General features: G+C 44.5%; 1 protein-coding gene across 2 annotated transcripts in view; it reads right to left on the reverse strand.

Moving 5' to 3' along the window:
* The window catches only part of Cnpy1 (canopy FGF signaling regulator 1), a 44970-nt gene that overhangs the window by 3280 nt on the left and 20855 nt on the right, over nucleotides 1–20835 (reverse strand). The window contains exons 2-3 of one of the 2 annotated variants that reach the window (NM_001310512.1): nucleotides 5026–5229; nucleotides 3189–3285 (exon numbers count right to left, since the gene is read on the reverse strand). In NM_001310512.1, the coding sequence (NP_001297441.1) occupies nucleotides 3189–3285; nucleotides 5026–5175 (247 nt within the window). In that variant the 5' untranslated portion in view covers nucleotides 5176–5229. Of the gene's footprint in view, nucleotides 1–3188; nucleotides 3286–5025; nucleotides 6071–20835 lie in introns of those variants that run through there. The other variant, NM_001310511.1, reaches the window with a different exon arrangement.

Below are 20835 nucleotides of genomic sequence, written 5' to 3' on the forward strand. Positions count from 1 at the left end.
AGAAGATCCTTACATCTCTAGGATACAGGATAGCCACTCACAATCCACAGCCTCGTGCCCGCTACCTTTATGGACACAGATGTATTTTTGAGTCATAATCTATATTATATCATGGTTTTAGTCATTTTAAGATAGCAGGGGTTGACACAGAAGATGTCATTGGAGAAACCTCATGAAGTTACTTCCCCCACTCCTTGTGTCTATGAAAAAAAAATGAGAATAAGCCTGACTCTCCTGCCATACACCATGAGTAGAGTGTGCTCAGTGGTCCTTCTGCCTAGTGCATGACACCACAGTGGCACCCACAGATCCAGGCAGTGCCCTTCCTCACCCATTAGATGACAGCAGTGTTTATAAGATTCTCTCTGCTATGGCATTTTTATAATTCAAACATGGCCACCCTGAGATGTAGACGGGTCCTCTCCAGCATTCCCACATTTATGTCTGTGCATGAGGGTGAATGCCTGAGCCTTGATATGTTGCAGAGCCAGTCTGGCCTCATCTGCTCTGCTACAAAGAAAGGGAGATAATCTAGATAAAGCAGGAGAAAGAAAAACTCATATATACAGTGTGTTAGTTAGATATGGAGAATAAATATCCAGTAAAATCTCTAGTTATAAAAACATTTATTTTCTAAATAATTTTCTAAATAATTATTTATCTCCCTGTGACTAATGGACAAGCATTCCCCCAGTTCTCAGGATGGCAACTTACCCCCACATACACACATATATACAGGACACAGCCCTGAGGCACGGTTTACATTGCTGAGATAAGGCACCGGCAAAGCTATAATGGAACATAAGATACACTGAATCTCTGAAATCCAGCTGGTACCCTGCTCTGGTAGAAAGGCCACTGTACTGTGTTGTAGATGACATGTCAAGGCACCAAGAGTTTTTCTGTGAAATGAAAGAGTCACATTTCATGCCATGGGTGTCTGAAGCCATCCCATGTGTTAAATCACAGGAGTAGCATGCCTTTGCTACTCTTCCAGTCACTAGAATTTATTTGTTAATTTGTTTTTCTTGAGTCAGCCCATGTGGCCCAGGTTAGTGCGCTCTTGCTCTCTCTCTCTCTCTCTCTCCCTCTCTCCCTCTCTCCCTCTCTCCCTCTCTCTTCTCTCTCCCTCCCCTTCTCTCTCTGTATCTCTGTGTGTGTGTGTGTGTGTGTGTGTATTTGTGTGTGTGTTGGAGGTCAGGCACAGGTAATTGTACATTAACCAATAACTACTACATGAATATATGTTACATACAAGATGCTATTTTGAGAATAGGGAAAACACTCACCTATTGGGTTTTAAGGAGACAAAAAATTATTTAGAGAATAGACATTACTAGAACTAGAGACTTGGCTGGTAGTTTGACATTTTTATCATTGGGTTTTATTTTAATTTCTTTCTGGCAATAATTTATGTCAGTCTACATTCTACCTTGCTTTCACAGTAGCTTTCTAAGGAGCTTTGTCTCTGTTAAACACTAGTTTGCCCCAGTTTCTGATTTACATATCAGCTGCTGTATCCATCACAAGCTTCATGAAGGAGCACCATCTGAGAGAGCTCTATCCACCATGCCGGGGCACAGCGGTGCCTTTGACTCTGCACACCCCAGCTGCTGTTAGGAAGAGTTGAAAAGCAATCCAATTCAGAGTCATCTAGTGTCCACTTTCACATTAGCAGCTCCATAGAGCTCTTAGGTTTATTCTCCAGGGCTATAGTTTCTATTTTTATTTCCAATTACACCTATACAAAAACTGGAGAGAGTGCTAACATTACTGAAACTAAGTCATATCGCTGAACCTGGGACCAGTCCTCCCTAGGAAGCTGAACTGAGAGGCAGTGACTCCCAGAGACAGAGGCTAACACCCCAACAGGTCTTTCTGGAATGCCTGGGTGTTCATGTAGTCATTTATGGTGTCCATCAAAGATGACTGTGGCTGATTCAGTTGTTCACAAGCAAGACTAGCAGACAGATTTCAAACACTGCCCATCATATACGCATTAATATCTGACGTACACCTAGCTCAGCCGAACTGGCTGAAATACCTCAAAAAGCCTTTCTCTGGGAAGTATGGCTATGAACTTATGTGACTGCCACACTTCTGTAATTAAATAACTATATAAAGCATCTCAGGCTGTTAAATAACCTTCTCTAATCATTTTTTCCTGAATTTTTCTACAAGCTCCCGCTGGAATGGAATTCTAAATAGAAAGTGACCTTGTTGTCTACCCAGAGTAAGAAAACTTGAACTATCTTGTTAGTGGGTTTGTGGCTCTCTTATCTAGAAACCTCTAATAGCATTAATATGTAGCTACAAGCACACAGTGCTATTCCTTTGAGCACCATATTTGATGGGTCATTGGCCTGTGTATATCCTGCTGAATCTGATCTCAGGTTTCTGCATTGCTTACAGAGCACTACACGGGGTTAAACCATTGTCTTCATATAAACACATTCATTTTCTTAAGGATGTCTGAGAAGCCCTGCTCACCAGACTCGGCCCGTTCTTATCTCTGTACAAGCATGTGTGAACACAGAGCAGAGGTATGCTCAAGCACACTGAGGAGGGGCTAGCTAGCAGTCCTGGGCTTCATCTTGTCACACAGTAGATAACCTTCTGTTCATTATTTTCCTAGCTTCTAAGTAGGCATGCATGTGTCTAAAGATATAAAGCAAGTAGTATTTAAACATGTTGGGACAGAAAAAAAAAAACTTTTTAAATGAAGATACTCAGCGGAAAAGAACCTAGAAAAAAATATCCAAATAACCCCCAAGCCAAACAAGCAACAAACATAATGACTCTTCTTTTAAAATAAAAACCCTACCTTCTGTTGTTAGCACAGATACTTAAGCTATGAAAGGCACATCCCTTTCTGGACCAGGATACAAAAATCTAACGTCTATGGCTTTGGGGTCACCCAGCTCTGAAAATCAGTGGTAAAGTCAAGCCTACATTCTTTGGAAAACAAACAAAAACAAAAAAACAAAGGCAGAGAAGGAAAGTCATCAAGAAGGCTCTGGCATGGGGTTCTGTAGCTCTCCTTTCTGGCATAGGGGTCTGGTCCCCAGAAGTCTGTGTAGAGCCAGGCTGGCAGTAAGACAGCCAGGCTACCCTGTGGATGAGCTGTGCAAGGCTGAGTTGGAGCTGGTAAGTGAGGCTGGGAGCACGTGTTACATCAGACACAGTACCTGATTTTTCATTGCACAGCATATCAGCTAGATGGTTTGCCTCCTGGGCAATAAGTTCGAATATCTCATCTTCATACTTTTCAATGATGGCTTCGCACTGCAGAAACACAATAGCATCGTGTGAGCAGAGACACATGGACAGGGCTCCTTATTAGCACAGACTACTGACATTTTAGAAGCTGAACACAGGAAAGCATGTAACCAAGGAGGTCCATTTTCCTTGGCCCCTTTGGTTTGATACATCATTGCATAAGAGTAACAGTCGAGAAATGCTAATTGTATCGTTTTCCTGAGACTTAACTAATGATTACTCTGTTACAAGACAGGGGGGGGGGGGGGGAGGAGGAGGAGGAGGAGGAGGAGGAGGAGGAGGAGGAGGAGGAGGAGGAGGAGGAGGAGGAGGAGGAGGAGGAGGAAAGAAGGAAAGAAAATGGCTGGCTGTGTTTGTTTCTCTTCCTAAAGTCTGGAGTGCAGCAGAAAGTAAAAGAAAGCTTTCCTTTCCTGGGCTTCAGCATTTTAAATACCACATTTCCTGGAAATGTTTAAACCGGTTCCCTTCCAATTGAACATAGTAATCCACTTTGTGGTTTGAAAATTTGAAACAACGGAGGCTCCTCTGCCATTATAACATAGCACCTGCCAGATGCCCCTGCCAGATGCAGCAGAGCACTGTGCTTGCCTTGCTGATCAAGGGACGTTTCTTTGTAGACCCTTTAGGAACCTAGCTCAAATCTTGGGTTTGCTTTCCAGAGCAAATAAAAAAATAAAAATAAAAGAAGCTGACACTTCAGGCAGGAGGAAGCACAAAGTTGTCATGGGGTCTGAAAGTGTTAAATTTTGTGTGTAGTTATTTCTCAAGAAGGACCAGGTGGCCTTCTTTGGAACTCGGAGGTTACTTACTGAGAGCCATCCACTGGAGACTTGTAAACCATCTCTGAGTTCATTAAGCAAGACTCTAAGATTTTAAAATGGCATTTAAAAATATTTAAATTCCACTATAATGTGTTTATTGAAAACCTGTGAAAGACAAACACGCTCACATCCGTGTCCGGGTTCCATGGGACTTTTAGCCCTGAATCATTGCCCTCGCTTTTTAATTAAAATGAAATCTCCAAATGTCAGCTACAGCCCCATGTTGGGGCTGAAGCAGGCCTGACATTTCGGCCACTGTGTGAACTTAATAAATTTTTTTAAACAAGGCCTGCCCATCACTGTGTGATTCTACAGCAATGTATTTTTTCAAGGCACACCCTAGTAAGACTGAGGTTAACTTTTTGTAAAATCAGCTTTAGCTGATTTAGCTTTAGCTCTTGACCCACTTGGTGTAGCCTAGCCTGAGATACAAAACTTGAATTAACCCTAGGAAAACACTCTTCCCGAGAAGCCTGTGGGGGTGGGAGAAAGGATTTTGGGGCCACAGCTCCAACATTTATCTCTCTCTATATATATATTTGTTAACGACTCTTGGCCTCCATTCGGATTTCAGCTGAGAAACCACAACCCCTGCTTCCTTAGGCAACAAGAAAGGCTCTCCATACCAGCAGAATACCCAGACAAGCAATGTGCAAATGGTGTCCATGTCCCCAGGACAGGGGACACAAGGCACCTTGCTTTTATAAAACTCCCTTCACCTTCCCCACAGATCACCGAAGCATGCCACCACCCCTGAGATGTCTCACAAGCCAAAGCACCAAGTGTTCAATGAAGACTTAAGCTGAGGGGCAGCACAGGACAGCAGGGCTGTGAGTGTACCTGACTGTGCACTGTTCATCAACCACTCAAGAGTAGCTCCAGGAAGGCAAGGGGAACCCCAACAGGCTCTTAGAAGGGGGCTTACCGCGAATTTCAAAGGTCTGAAGGCATCAGAATAAAAGAAGAACTTTTTATATTCTTTGTATATTTTGTCTCCCTTCCTCGGAGCATATCTCCTGAAATACTTCTGCTTGGTCACTGGGTCGTCCTCCAGCTGGTAATCGTTCATTCGCATACACACTTTATCCAAAAGGTCGATGAGGAACGCCTCGGACTGGGCCAGGGGAACCTACAAGAAGAACAGAACCAGCCAGGACACTTGCCCATGCCCACGCCCACGCCCACGCGGGTCCAGTGAACAAGTGAAGGGACGGCTTCCCGCAGCCGCATCATTCTTTATGCAGCTTAAAGCAGGCTTAAATTCTAGTGAGAAAATAACGTGCTTGACAGTGGACAGTAAGAGACAGAGAAATCTAGAAGCTGTACTTAAAGATAATTTTTAAAAGTTGTTGAGTAGAGGCTGAAGCACAGAAAATGGGAGGAGAGGGGGGCGTCGAGAGCGCATCAGTTCTGTGGGGAAGCCACACTTCTGCCCATCCCGCGTCGCGCTGCCCCCCTCGCCTTCCGGACTTCCCGAGGAGGCTATGCGGGGTCCACACCGAGGTTGTCAGGGGCAGCAGGGCCCGGTTGCCCCTCATCGGCCTCGGCTTGCTCTGGGAACAGCTGGCGCGCGTCCCGGGAGCCCCTCTCCCTCCAGGACCTGCCGGGGCGCGCTGGGATCCGTGCCACCACCTCCGCCCCGGGCGCGGGTCAAAGAGCACCCCGCGCCCTTGGAAACCGAGACAAAACCTTGTGCGGCGTCTAGACGGGTCAAGGTGCAGGAGGCCGGGTCCCTGCGGCTCCTTCCGGAAGGGGCGTGGAGCCGCCAAGGGCGTTCGTCCGGGCCCGCGGCTTTGCGGGCTTTCTCTCTCTCCACCCTCTGCTGATCAAAGAAGGAAGTTTGCATGACAACTGCGCTGAAAGGGGCTGCATGACAAATGAACTCGGTTTCTGCAGTGTTGATATATCCAGCTCCCTTTGTCCCCTTTCACACGCAGTGTGAACCCTTCCGGTGCCAACGACTGCGCGACATTCACTGGCGCGCTCGGGGCGCACAAAGGGTCCCGACGTTTCCCCGCCATCTGGCCGCAAAGCCGATCCGCAATTAATTTGAAAGCGCGGATGGCGGAGCCCGAGAGGAACACTCCCTGATCGCCGCCGCCCCCAGCGTCCACCAGGAACCGACCCCAGGCACGCACTTTACCCGGAGCGCAGGGACGGAGCACGAGGATCGCGCCGCACCTGCTGCGGCCCAGGTGAACCTCAGGCCACCGGGAACTCTCAAGGCTCTTGCTTCGCAAGAGCAATTAATTAAATGCGTCTGCGAACTAAAATGAGAACACTTCACAGCAGGTGTCAAGTTTTTTTTTTTTCAAATTCAGTAAACTAAAAATAAATAAATGTCTACAGTGAAAAACCTAGATTCTACAATGGCACTTTCAAATACAAATGGCATTTTTATCTGTGCTTTTCAAGCTTTATAAGTTGCAAAGAAGAAATTCACAGGTTTACTGGCACAACTGAAAATCGGATGACTCTCCGGTAAACTCGGAGAGTTTACTGGGAAAGGCGCGAGATCGCAAAGGTGAATTCTCACACGAAAGACTCAAAGCAGGTCTTTAACACAACGAGGGCTCGGATTTTCCGGGATGCCCGACTGTTGAGCATCTTTCCTTAACTGTTAACGTAAAAGTGTCAGTTTATAGTTGTCCACAAAGCAGGATTTTAAGTCACAGCGAAAGAGGGTCATTCATTTAAAAAAACCTAACAGCAACTAGGAATTTCATTCTCTCCTTCCCTCTCCCATGAAAAAAAGCAAGCAGGCTCTGTGTAGGAGTGGGGAAGGGTCTTGGGTGGGACGTCTCAGGCATAGGGAAAGGGCCCTGGGAAGACCAGTCCGGTTACCAGGTCGGAAGGTCCTCACATACTAAGCGTGTCTTCGCCTCCTTAGAAACTGTTCTGTTTTAGTTCCCTTTTCAAGTTGACCTAATACCTAGAGCTGTGTACAGAAGAATGCTGAGTCTTAGAAGTTTGTTTTAAAGTATAACCTTACACCTTTGGATAAGGAGGCAGTGTGCCCTCCTTTAGCACAAATAGTGTGTGTGTGTGTGTGTGTGTGTGTGTGTGTGTGTGTGTGTGTGTTCGCGCGCGCGCGTGAATTTCTACAGGTTTTGTTTTGCCCTTTTTTTTTTTTAAGTCTGAAGATTGACAGCTTTTGAATGGCGTTAGCTAGCTAGCCTTTTGCAGTAGTCTTTAAAATCAGGCGCAGTTGCTGCTGAGGGCTTACAGGATGCTAGATAAGCATCTCCAGAAAGGGAAAGGGCCCTCCCAACGTGATAGTGCTGAGGTCATTTTACCGAAGAATCTCCAAATTTTGATCTTAAAATCCCCAAGCACCGTGTATTGGGAAAACATTTTAAAAAGATGTTTCTCATCACAGCTCTTCATACATGTATTAACATTACATTAATATGACTGTACTCAGCTGACCCACCTTTGGTATATTTAAAGACTGTTCATAGAATAATTGACCCCCACCCCCTACCCCCGATTGTTCGGATTCTAAGAGTGCAGTACGTAGTGAGACAAGTGGAATAAGAACCAAGTCTTTCTTTGTACACAGTGAAGGTTTTGAATGGGACTTGTCAATAAAGCGACTCCCTTTGTGATCTTCCAGGAACCTCGCCTCTGCAGGCAAGGACTGTCTCAGAGATACTGGCCTCATTAAAATATGAATGGAACAGGCCGCCATCACCACTGCTGTGTCGGTAGAAAACCCGTTCATGCTCTGGAACAGTTTTCTTCCTGTTTTATGGGGACTTTTATAGCATGTTAGAAATGTAAAAGTGATCTGGGATCTTTTCCTTACTATTCTGGGGAACCACAGTCAAAGTAAACCCAACACCTCGCAGTTTTGAAGCCCTCCTACACCTCTAAATCACACGTGGCACATGCCGTATCTACCCCACCCCCTTAGGCTTCTCCTAGCCACTGGCTTGTGAAGTGAGCAAGGCGAAACAGGGTAGGAGGTATCCACACCACAACTTTGAAACGGAAGGAAGGAAAGTATCCGAAAATTCTCGTTTGGATTTGTCCACAAGTCTGCAGCAAGGGAGTTTGTTACAAACCACTATGACTACCCTTTAATAACAGCCAATTACAGCATGCTCCATGTTTTTCATTACTGTGTCTCTGTTAATCTTGTAGTAAATTTCTTGCTTGATAGCTATCACAACCAGGCAGGAATACAATTATGTCACAGCACAATGGACATGCCGACTCTGGTTGTGATGGGTCCCTCTTTGCCACCACAGCCTGACAGTCGCCAATAAACTTCATTCATCTTCATGGTTATTTTGTACTTTTCCTTCAGACATGGAAGGTGGCATTTAACCTGCTTAGTGGTTGATACTTTCATATTGTTGCAAATATTTTCCTTTCTTGAGGGTTAGTTAATGTAGCAATTATTAGTGCTTTACAGCAAATATTGGATACAGTTTAACAGTTATAACTTTCCATCTGAAAAGAATGGACTCATCACTGGTACTGGTTAAAAGTCAGTATTTAGATTCAAAAAGTTACAGCACCTTACCTCACTTAGGCTTCTATTCAGAAATTCTTGTAGGCTGATGAGACATGTAACTAGCCTGTGTATTAATTGACTGCTATGAGTTTGTTGTATAACATTTCTTCATTCAGTATGCAAATTGTATCAACTGGTTTTATAAGACAATATTATTACTATTCTAAAGGAATTCACTTTGATGAGAAATAATAAATACTGGATTTCCAGTATTGTACACAGCAGGGGGAAAATTAGTCACGCCTGAACCAAACCAATAAGAGACTTTTTCTGGTACTACATTTAAAAAGCAGCTGGAGCATCACAGAATTCTCATTACTGGTGTTTCAAGATCCTAAAAACTTCCCGTTTGTACAGGTAGGTCTGTGGGTTACACAGGCCCAGCACTACACTACAGTATCCTTGCCTTTAAAGAAAAACCATTCCTTACAATCTGAATATTGGCTGATTTGAAAGGCTATTTTTGCAAATGTTTTCTGTTCTCACCATTGGAGTGTGAGAGTACCTATCAGTAACATGCATTCTTAGGGAGTTGAAAAACAGTGGCAAAAAAAGAACACCGTGATTTAAGGAATCCCCCCACCAGACTCCAGTCACATTTTATTATTATTATTATTATTATTATTATTATTATTATTATTGAAGTTATCTTCAACTTAACAGTGGCAAAAGAGAATTTTAAAAACTCATTCTGTGGAGCAGCATTGATGATCTCTGGATGGAGGCAGCTATCTAACTCACCTTGATTTCTAAAGTTAAAAAGGATGTATATTCTTCTCACTCTTAAGTACTAAATTGGCACTGCTGTTAGGTTTCTCATTCAAAAATACTCTGCTACTTTTTTAAACCTATTAAGTCTTGAACATTTGACAAAAAAAAATGATATGCACAGATATCCACGTGAATACAGGGCCACTTTCCAAGCTCTGTGAGGTCCTGGTCCAGGTACACTTTCACCATGAGCTTAGCTTTGTTCTGTACCTAGCAGTGAGGAGTCCTGCCAGGAGAAAGCCAGAGTGCCCAGTTGCAGACCAGAGGAAGATGAACCTGTTCATTTAAGGCTGAGCAAAGCTGGAGACCAGCCCGAGCTACAACATAAGTTTCTGAGCAGCCTGAGATATAGTACCTGGTCTTGAAAGGTTAAAATTTAAATAAAAATAAAAACAGTTTGCTTAATCATTCACTAAATAATTACTGGGCCTCATCTATGCTACAGACAAATGCATTTCCTCAAATACAAACTTTTAAAAATTATATTATTGTTTTATTTTATATGTATGGGTATATGCATGTCCCTGTACCACATGTGTGCCCACAGAGGCAAAATTTTGAGCTGCCATGTGGGTCCTGGATAATGAACCCAGCCCTGTGAAAGAGCACCCAGTGCTATTGACTGCTGAGCCATCCCTCCAGTCCCAAATAAAGATTTTCCTAAAGACTCTTCATGTTTCTAAATTAACACTGAAATAAAATGTTTTAACTAGACTATGTTCCCAGTGACATCGAATGGTGGTAGTGTGGCCATGTGTATGTGTGGCTGCCAGAGACTGCTAAGCACTATTGCTGCCTCCTCACTTTATCGTTTCCTTCCAACCCAGTCTTGCCTTTCATTTTAGATAGCTGAGCCAGCCAGGCCAAATATGGTCCACTGCAGGAAGTGGGTAGCCATACAGCTACTTTGTCTTCTCCGTGCCATGGGCATGTGGCACAGATATGGTAAGATTGCCTGGTGAAGCCTGTTAAGTTTAAGAGGAAGATGGTTTGGGACTTGAATAATGAGTATCATCTCCACAGAAGGAAAGCGCACACAAACATCTATTCCCACATTCACAGACATGCTTTCACACACACATGTAGACATGCTGCACACCAATATACAGCTGCTCAGACACAGCACACATACAAACAAACACACACACACATGCACGCAAACATAGACACTTACACACACACACACAAAGACAAATTATGCAGAGAGTACCAACTGGCCTCTTAGCTGACAATAAACCTGAAGGTACTCTGTGACTGCCTTCTGGGTAGGGCTAAGCAACGGCTGGGCTGCGGCAGACTGCATGCTAGGTTCCCATCCCTTATGAGACTGCTGGAGTCTCTCATGAAAGTCCCTGATCTCCTGGCCTCCACACCTCCATCCTGGTCTCAAGCCCCCAGCTCACAGGGCTCTTTCATAGCCTAAGAACAAGCTTGTGTTCTGTGAATGAGTGGCTATATCCTAGGCCCCTAAAGGCTAAGGATGCCCTGTGAGCCCGAGGACACCCTGGAGAGTTGGCAGAGGCTCTGATATGTTCCTGTACCATTCCTTTCCTTGTTCAAAGAATCTAGGGACGCTGGCTTGAGCCCTGATCCCCTTCATATGATAGGAATCTTGATGAGCAGAGGCTGAGCAACTTCCTGGGCCACCTACATGACCGTGCCTCTTGGCAGGCTATTTTCAAAGCTACAAGCAGGAGGAGAAAAGGGCTCAAACTGGGCTGAATTGAGACCTTCCTACAGAATAGTAGTATGGAGCTAGCCTCTTTCCAAAGGCCAGCCATGTGTCCTGATTCCTGGAGGTCACAGAGAGAAAGCTCTTCTTTCCACCTGTGTGTGTGTGTATGTATGTATGTATGTATGTATGTATGTATGTATCTATCTATCTATCTATCTATCTATCTATCTATCTATCTATCTAATTTCATCTATCATCTATTTTTATCTTTTAAAATCTGTCTTTATATCCTGGCTGCCTCAGCCTCCCAAGTGCTTCTTTCCATACAGTTGTACCTATTGTGCCTATCCGAGACAGCTTTCCCTTTGCCCTGACAGCACTCCTAAGCTGCTGTGACTCCTTGCTTTCTGGACATGGCCCCATGTCTTGGAGTTCTGTTCTTCAACCAACTCCAGCAGCATCTGTTTCTTGTCATGCCCACCTTAGAGGGCAGGGTGGGGCATGGGTGGAGGCTGACCAGTGTTCTCCCCAACTCTTGTCTCCAGGACCTTCTATAAATGACATGTCTATAAATAGGCTCTTGAAAGAGGGAATCAAGATTAAGTGATATTTGGGGGTGTGGCCCTTTTCACTGCATATCTGTTTCCTTACAAGGAAAGGAGATTGGAGCCAGGTGAGGTGGCATCCACACCTTTAATCTCAGGTAGAAACTAGAAACCAGCATGGCCTATAAAGTGATTCTAAGTCACCCAAGGCTACATAGTGAGACCCTGTCTCAAAAAATAAAGAAGAGACAATTCAGACACAGATGCACAGAAGGATTACAAAGAGGGAAGAGAGCATCTATAAGCCAGAAAGACTACAGAGGTGCTAGGCTCCCGGTCCACCTAAGCTCTGACTTCAGCCTCAGGAAAACTGACTAGTGTATCATGTGTGGGACTTTGTTATGGGGACCTAGCTAACACACATGGATCCTGAAGACTCAGCTCCTGCTTTTCTGGCTATAGTGCAGGCCCAACACACTGAACATCCCTAAGGCTTAGGTTATAGTGGTTTGCAGAGATCCCAAATGCAGAGGCAGCTGTCCAGGCCAAGTGCTAAGGAAGATACCACTTGCCCAAGGAAGCTTTGCCTCCTGCCATCCTCAGTGTAGCCTGGTGGGAAAGGAGCCTCGTTGGGACTGGCTTAAGTACAAGTGTCTAGTCCAACTATTCTTACCCAACTGTGGGTAAGGCTGCCAGTAACCTTTGTCCTCCCAGCATCTTCTTGGGTCAGTGGGGCCATCACAACACCATTCTGTGTTTGACTAGGCCAGGCACGCTGACAAAAGCAGGGTGTTGTTATTCCCTTCTGAAGGGGAAGACTGCCTTATAAATTATATACTTTAATGATACAAATTTCAGGAGATGGGGTGCCTCTGTACTCATCACAGACAAGTGATGAGGAGGGACTGTTATTCTTGGCATGTTAACAAGCACAGCTGTTGGTGAGCCCTAGTCAGCACACAGTCACCCCCTGTACCCCAAAGCTTTCACTTCTCCCTCTCTGGCATCTCGTGGCATGAGATTCTGGGATGGGTGGCAATGGTTCCCCAAGCATGTTCTGGGACCAGCACCGGCAACTTTGCTTTAGGATCTTAGATGCATCACTTTGTCAAAGCTTGGTCAAGACAGAGCAGGAGGGTGGGAGAGGCTGTTGCTTATGGTGCCTTAAAAGTATCAGTGTGTGTGTGTGTGTGTGTGTGTGTGTGTGTGTGTGTGTGTAGTGGGTAGATGCTTTGGAACTAGAGCTGCCTACCCATCTTAGTGCTAGGACCACAATAGCAATGTGGTCAATGATGCCCTCAACTACTGAGGCATCTCTTCAGCCCCTGATGTGACTTCAAATTTTGTGTATGTGTGTGTGTGTGTGTGTGTGTGTGTGTGCTGCATCTGGAAAGAGCAGGCCAGCAAAACCTGGAGGGAGAGCCATTTAGCATTAGGACCAAGAGGTCTTGAACCCAAGTAACACACACACACACACACACACACACACACATACACACCACACACACATACACCTTAGTTTTGAGACTCATTTCATCCAGAGCAGCCCTTACTGAGTGCCAGAAACCCTACTATTTCATGATTTTGTCCACCTCATGATAGCAACAGTGAGGTGGCCAAAATCAAGAACAAAGAGCTTAGGGTGGCAAGATGCCTCAGAGGTCAAAACACTTGCAACACAAACCCAAAGCCTGAACTGGATCTCAATCTCATGGTACATGGAGAGAAGTGATTCCTGAAAGTCGTCCTTTGATCTCTACATGTGTACCATGGCACATGTGTGTCCCATTCTCACACTCACACACACACACACACACACACATCCTGTGCAAGTGTGGTCACACATATATAATAATTATCAACCTTAAATTTTGTAGAACTTGGGTGTAGCAAGTGGAAGAGTACTTGCCTGGATGAGGCAGGGTGTGAGTTCCACCCTCGGGAAGGCAAACACAAGCAGACTGAGATGTTCGCTAAGGAGACAGGAGACAGAAGCAGGGAAGGGGAGGGGTCAGGCAGTTCACTGAGCCTGTTGTGTTGTGATATCCTTTGTGCTGCTGCAAAATTGAACACTTCTCAGCACTGTTGGTTCTTTCTTAATTTCATTCTTTCCTCCTATAAGTGCCTGGGGTTCATCAGCAACTACTCAGGAGACACGTGCTCGGCTGAGATGCCCTCCTGACTGTGCCTCCCTTCTGTCTTTGGGAAAGACCTCTCAGCAGACTCAGTCCTTGGGTTTGATGTTTAACATTAGGTTGCTGTACTTCTTCCCAGCTCAGAAGTTTGTCAGGTCATGACGAGACAGGCTCAATTGCAAATAGAAAGGGGTAGGTGATTGGAATTTGATAGGTGGATTATTTAGATTCTTGTGGCTCTCTATACTAAGGAGCATCTGCTCAGATTTGGATAGGATGAGTGTGAAATATAAGGCACACATCTCAGATCTCAGCACCAGAAGAGAGAGTAAAGCAAACCTCTACTAATTCAAGACCAAGCTGGTCTACCCAGTGATTTCCAGGCCAACCACGGCTATATGAGACCTTATCTTAAAAGTATCCAAGCAAGCAAACACAAAACATCAGGGACAAGCCCAGTCTATGTCTGTGTCCCCAACAAACAGTGGCTGTATTAGTAAACTCATCCCATCCTCATTAAATAACTTCTGACATTGTTGTTTACCTTTTCTGGAGCCGTTAGTAGTTGTTTGACACATAGTCAATGTGTTCACCACCCAAGAATTTAATAAAATACAAATGTTTACCCCAGCAATGGGATCCAGACACGAAGGGAAAAACCTACTCAAAACATGAATATTCTGAGGAAACAAGCTGCCCCTTCCAATGCTGTGATACCAAGGTTCCACTGAGCATCCCACAGGGAAGCAGTGAGCCAGACACTCACTCGTGTTATTTCACAGTCTGCTAATGTGTTAGCAGAGTACTCTGTGAGGTTAAGCTCATGGGCTGGTGAGATGGCTCAGTGGGTGAAGATGCTTGCTACGTAAGGTCCTGGGTTCAATCCTTCAGACCCACAGTGTGGAAAGAGAAAACAGAGGTCTTTGACTTCCTTTTTTTAAAAAATATTTATTTATTATATGTAAATACACTATAGCTGTCTTCAGATACTTTTTCTTATCTCTCCAGCCCCCCTCGCTGGGTCCCTGCTCACTGGGGCCCTGCTCACTGTAGCTGTCTTCAGACACCCCAGAAGAGGGCATCAGATCTCATTAAAGATGGTTGTGAGCCACCACATAGTTGCTGGGATTTGAACTCAGGACCTTCAGAAGAGTAGTCAGTGCTCTTAACCGTTGAGCTATCTCTCTCCAGCCCAGTCTTTGATTTCTTTATGTGTGCTGTAACAAATGTGTGCTGAGACATAGACAGACACATACATACAAGCAAACAAAACAAAACAAAACTCCTATGAGTTCCCTGCCCCCAAATTCAGGGTTTATTATCCAGTACCTTGATTTGGAGATTTCTAGGGTGGTGATAACATTTAAAACTTATCAATAGGGCTGGAGATATGGCTCAGCGGTTAAGATCACTGATTGCTCTTCCAGAGGTCCTGAGTTCAAATCCCAGTAACCACATGATGGCTCACAACCATCTGTAGTGAGATCTAATGCCCTCTTCTGGTATGTCTGAAGACAGCTACAGTGTACTTACATATAATAAATAAACAAATCTTTTTTTAAAAATCCTTATCACTAACAGTGCTCTGAGTATTGTGTATTGTAGTATGTTCTCCTGGTGGGTTCATTTTTCCTGGCATATTGTTAGCTGCAGATATCAGGAATAGGATGCCTCAGTCTTACATGCATTTCCCCATGTGCTATCTTGAATGCTGTCTTTCTAGGTAAAGACACGAAAGGGAAGTTAGCTAACAGATGTCAGGAATGCAAATATAAACCAAAACAGTGAGCAGGTCCTTCCTGATGGCTTTTCTCACTTTGGAGAGGGATAGCCACCAGCAGATCACTAATTGGGACTTCCTAATCCTCCACCTGTGCAGACTCTCTTCAATTAAGTTGAAAAGGGGTAAGAAGGTGGGGTAGGGATGGAGAGACAGAGACAGAGAGAGTTGGGTACTGCCTTCTGTGCTGGCTGGGTGGTTGCATGGCCTTCCTGAAGACCTGTCTCAGCATCGCTGGGAAGTAGCCAGAGGTCACCTTCTTTGCCCTTCACACAATTCATTATCATATTTATTTGGATGTTGGTCTCTTCTTAATCACAGCTGATTCTTCAGCCCTAGTGACAGTATCCATTGTCCCAGCAAAACAGAAGTTTCACCTCAGTGATTTATTTCAGGCAATATATGTGAAACCTATTTAAATGTCTCTGTCCATATACGTGTTCTGCACTATTTAAGGTTAGTAACTCTGGGAGAGAACATCAATATAAACCTAGACTTACCTAGAAAGATGGAGTTTTAATTGAGAAAATGTTGCCTTAGATTGGCTGGTAGGCATTTCTGTGGACATTTATTGCTTAATAATTGGTGTGGAAGGGTCCAGCCCATTGTAGCTGGTTATACTCTTAGGTAACTGGTCCTGGGGAGTGTAAGAAAATAAACTGAGCAAGCCAGGAGGAGCAAGCCAGTAAGCAGCATTTCTCCATGGTTTTCTGCTTCAGTTCCTGCCTTGAGTTCCTGTCCAGACTTCATTCAGTGATTAACGGGGATGTGGAACTGTGAGCTGAAATAAGTCTTTTCTGTTCACACTGCTTTTGCTCATAGTGCTTTATCACAGCAACAGAGACCTAAGATAAGCTTCCTTCCTAATACTGCATTGGGATGGTACAATCCCCCTGCCAGCTCGTACTCCAGCTAATTTACTCCAGGTGAGAGAATTCTTGATTGTGAGAGGGATCATGATTGTAAAGGCCAAGTGCACTGAATACATATCTATCAGGAGCTCTGGGCTAGGGATGATGGAGACAAAGACCAGCACTACATTTCTATTGATGAGACCAAACTTCTTACTATGCCAGGGACAAAAGAATGATGGGAAAAATCCAGTCTGGATAGAGAGTCAATTGAAATGGGCCTGGAGGTCCCACCTGGTCACCATGTCCCCAGCAGGGTAGACATGGGATCAGACAGAAGTCATGGCAGTGACCAAAATGGAGGGGACCCTGTCCTGAGACCCATGGTCTGGACCTGAAATCACATGCAGAACACATAGCCTTGAGGGTGGCCTTCTCTGCTGCAAGGCCCTGGCCACAGACTTCTTGTGGGAAGTCCTGGGATTAGAGCTGGTTTTTTGTTTGTTTGTTTTGTTGTTGTTTGAAACCAAGCTTTTCTGTGTAGTCTTGGTTATCCTGGAACTCACTCTGTAGATCAGGCTGGCCTTGAACTCAGAGATCTGTGTGCCTCTGCCTGGGATTAAAGATGTGTGCCAACGTTGCCTGGCAAGAGCACCTTTTTGTATTTATGAAGAGTGGAAAAGGTACTTCTACAGTGGGGGAGGATGTAAAGCTTACATCTCAGCATCTAAAAGTTCTTTTTTTGTGGTACGGGAGATTAAACCCAGAGCAAGAGCTCTACACTGAGATACATCTTCAGGCCACTTAAGCACAGCTTTGTTCACTTACGTACTGTCCGAAGCTAAGGGGTACAGTTGGGTGTGCCTTGGAGCTGGTGACATCCTCACTCTTTACAGGTAATGCCCTGCTCTGATACTATGCTCCTCTCCATGTGACTTCACATTCTGCTCCTCAGCATGGTCCTGCACCAAGTATAACACAGCCTTCCCCATAGTGGGATGTCACCCTATCTTGCTGCATTCTCCTCACTCCTCTGGAAACCAATGGCACTGCTATCCTGGAAGACACGCCTGTAGCTCCACATTTGTACAACATGCATACACACGCACATGGCTGCACATGCATGCATACACATGCAAACACACACTCACACATGCATTCACACACTCACAAATGCTCTTGCATGCACATGCATGCATGCAAATACACAGTATGTCTGAGAGCACCAAGTTGCTTCTCTTGGCATGTCCTAAGGAATCTTTTCCATCAGGCCATGGGCATACCTGAAGAAGTAAGGATCACATGTGATATGGGCCAAGAAACCAGAGTCATATGAGAAGCTTTTTAGGTGTGATGACACCCTATGGGTCACTCACTCCACTGGATGGACCATTGAAAAAACCCTCAGTGATTTTATTCCCCTGGATCTTTCCCTTGCTAAAGTCCGCTGACTGACTTGGGGGGGGGGTGCAATAGGGAGACAGCAGCACTAGGCACCTCTGAAGGTCTCTACACTAATCATTCAGTTTTTCTCCACAGAGGGGAAAGAGCCTCTGGAAACAGGTTTTTTGTCCAGGGTCACAGGCCTACAAACTGAAGGCAGAAGAGAAGCCAGGCCAATCAGATGCTAACAGCCCTGAGCATCAGAGGCCACAGTGGTGAGGGTACTGGGTACCCTGCAGAGTATGACACTGCGCTGATCCCTCGCTTGTCCATTCACACAGCAAGCTAGTTACAGCCATCTCTGGGCACCTGTCCTATGGCCACAGCTCCAGAACACCATGCTGGACTCATTCTTCTTCCAAAATAATTGGCACCCTTTATTTCCTTCAAAGAAACCAACTCAAAGCCAAAGCACACTCATTCTAACTGCTCCGGTGCCAGGGCCTGGTAGTGTCCATTGTGCCACACAGCTTCTTTTGTTCCAGGGGGAAACAGGCAATCCTTTAAGAATTTCCCCCATTGTCCTCCAATCTTCTCATGATTTGTGGATCCACACGATTCATTTTTTCCCCAATTTTTTTAATTAGGTATTTTCTTCATTTACATTTCAAATGTTATTCCAAAAGTCACCCATACCTCCCCACCCCCCGCTCACCTACCCACCCACTCCCACTTCTTGGCCCTGGTGTTCCCCTGTACTGGGGCATATAAAGTTTGCAAGACCAAGGGGCCTCTCTTCCCAATGATGGCCGACTAGGCCATCTTCTGCTACATATGCAGCTAGAGACACCAGCTCTGGGGGTACTGGTTAGTTCATATTGTTGTTCCACCTATAGGGTTGCAGACCTCTTTAGCTCCTTGGGTACTTTCTCTAGCTCCTCCATTGGGGGTCCTGTGTTCCATCCAATAGCTGACTGTGAGCATCCACTTCTGTGTTTGCCAGGCACTGGCATAGCCTCACCAGAGACAGCTGTATCAGGGTCCTTTGAGCAAAATCTTGCTGGCATATGCAATAGTGTCTGCATTTGGAGGCTGATTATGGGATGGATCCCCAGGTGCAGCAGTCTCTGGATGGCCCATCCTTTAGTCTTAGCTCCAAACTTCATCTCTGGAACTTCTTCCATGGGTGCTTTGTTCCCAATTCTAAGAAGGAGCAAAGTGTCCACACTTTGGTCTTCGTTCTTGAGTTTCATGTGTTTTGCAAATTGTATATTGGGTATTCTGTTTCTGAGCTAATATCCACTTATCAGTGAGTACATATCAAGTGAGTTCTTTTGTGATTGGGTTACCTCACTCAGGATGATTCGCTCCAGATCTATCCATTTGCCTATTTCATAAATTCGTTGTTTTTAATAGCTGAGTAGTACTCCATTGCATAAATGTACCACATTTTCTGTATCCATTCCTCTGTTGAGGGACATCTGGGTTCTTTCCAATTTCTGGCTATTATAAATAAGGCTGCTATGAACATAGTGGAGCATGTGTCTTTATTACCAGTTGGAACATCTTCTGGATATATGCCCAGGAGATATATGGCTGGGTACTGGGGTAGTATTATGTCCAATTTTCTGAGGAACCACCAGACTGATTTCTAGAATGGTTGTATAAGCTTGCAATCCCACCAACAATGGAGGAGTGTTCCTCTTTCTCCACATCCTCACCAGCATTTGCTGTCACCTGTATTTTTGATCTTAGCCATTCTGACTGGTGTGAGGTGGAATCTCAGGATAGTTTTGATTTGCATTTTCCTGATGACTAAGGATATTGAACATTTTTGCATATGCTTCTCAGTCATTTGCTATTCCTCAGTTGAGAATTCTTTGTTTAGCTCTGTGCCCCATTTTTTAATGGGGTTATTTGATTTTCTGGACTCCACCTTCTTGAGTTCTTTATATATATTGGATATTAGTCCCCTGTCTGATTTAGGATTGGTAAAGATCCTTTCCCAATCTGTTGGTGGCCTTTTTGTCTTATTGACGGTGTCTTTTGCCTTACAGAAGCTTTGCAATTTTATGAGGTCCCATTTGTCGATTCTCGATCTTACAGCACAAGCCATTGCTGTTCTGTTCAGCAATTTGTCCCCTGTACCCATATCTTCGGGGCTTTCCCCCACTTTCTCCTCTATAAGTTTCCGTGACTCTGGTTTTGTGTGGAGCTCCTTGATCCACTTAGATTTGACCTTAGTACAAGGAGATAGGAATGGATCAATTAGCAATCTTCTACATGATAACCGGCGGTTGTGCCACCACCATTTGTTGAAAATGCTGTCTTTTTTCCACTGGATGGTTTTAGCTCCCTTATCAAAGATCAAGTGTGTCTTCAATTCTATTCCATTGGTCTACCTGTCTGTTGCTGTTCCAGTACCATGTAGTTTTTATCAAAATTGCTCTGTAGTACAGCTTTAGGTCAGGCATGATGCTTCCACCAGAGATTCTTTTATCATTGAGAAGAGTTTTTGCTACCCTAGGTTTTTTGTTATTCCAGATGAATTTGCAAATTGCCCTTTCTAATTCCTTGAAGAATTGAGTTGGAATTTTGATGGGCATTGCATTGAATCTGTAGTTGCTTTTGGCAAGATAGCCATTTTTTCTATATTGATCCTGCCAATCCATGAGCATGGGAGATCTTTCCATCTTCTGAGATCTCCTTTGATTTCTTTCTTCAGAGACTTGAAGTTCTTATCATACAGATCTTTCACTTCCTTAGAGTCACACCAAGGTATTTTTATATTATTTGTGAATATTGTGAAGAGTGTTATTTCCCTAGTTTCTTTCTCAGCCTGTTTATCCTTTGTGTAGAGATAGGCCATTGATTTGTTTGAGTTAATTTTATATCCACCTACTGCACTGAAGCTGTTTATCAGGTTTAGGAGTTCTCTGGTGACATTTTTGGGGTCACTTATATATACTATTATATCATCTGCATATAGTGATATTTTGACTTCTTCCTTTCCAATTAATATCCCCTTGACCTCCTTTTGTTGTTGAATTGCTCTGGCTAGGACTTCAAGTAC

This window comes from Mus musculus, chromosome 5 (genome assembly GCF_000001635.26).
Source record: "Mus musculus strain C57BL/6J chromosome 5, GRCm38.p6 C57BL/6J".
In the NCBI taxonomy this organism is placed as follows: Eukaryota; Metazoa; Chordata; class Mammalia; order Rodentia; family Muridae; genus Mus; species Mus musculus.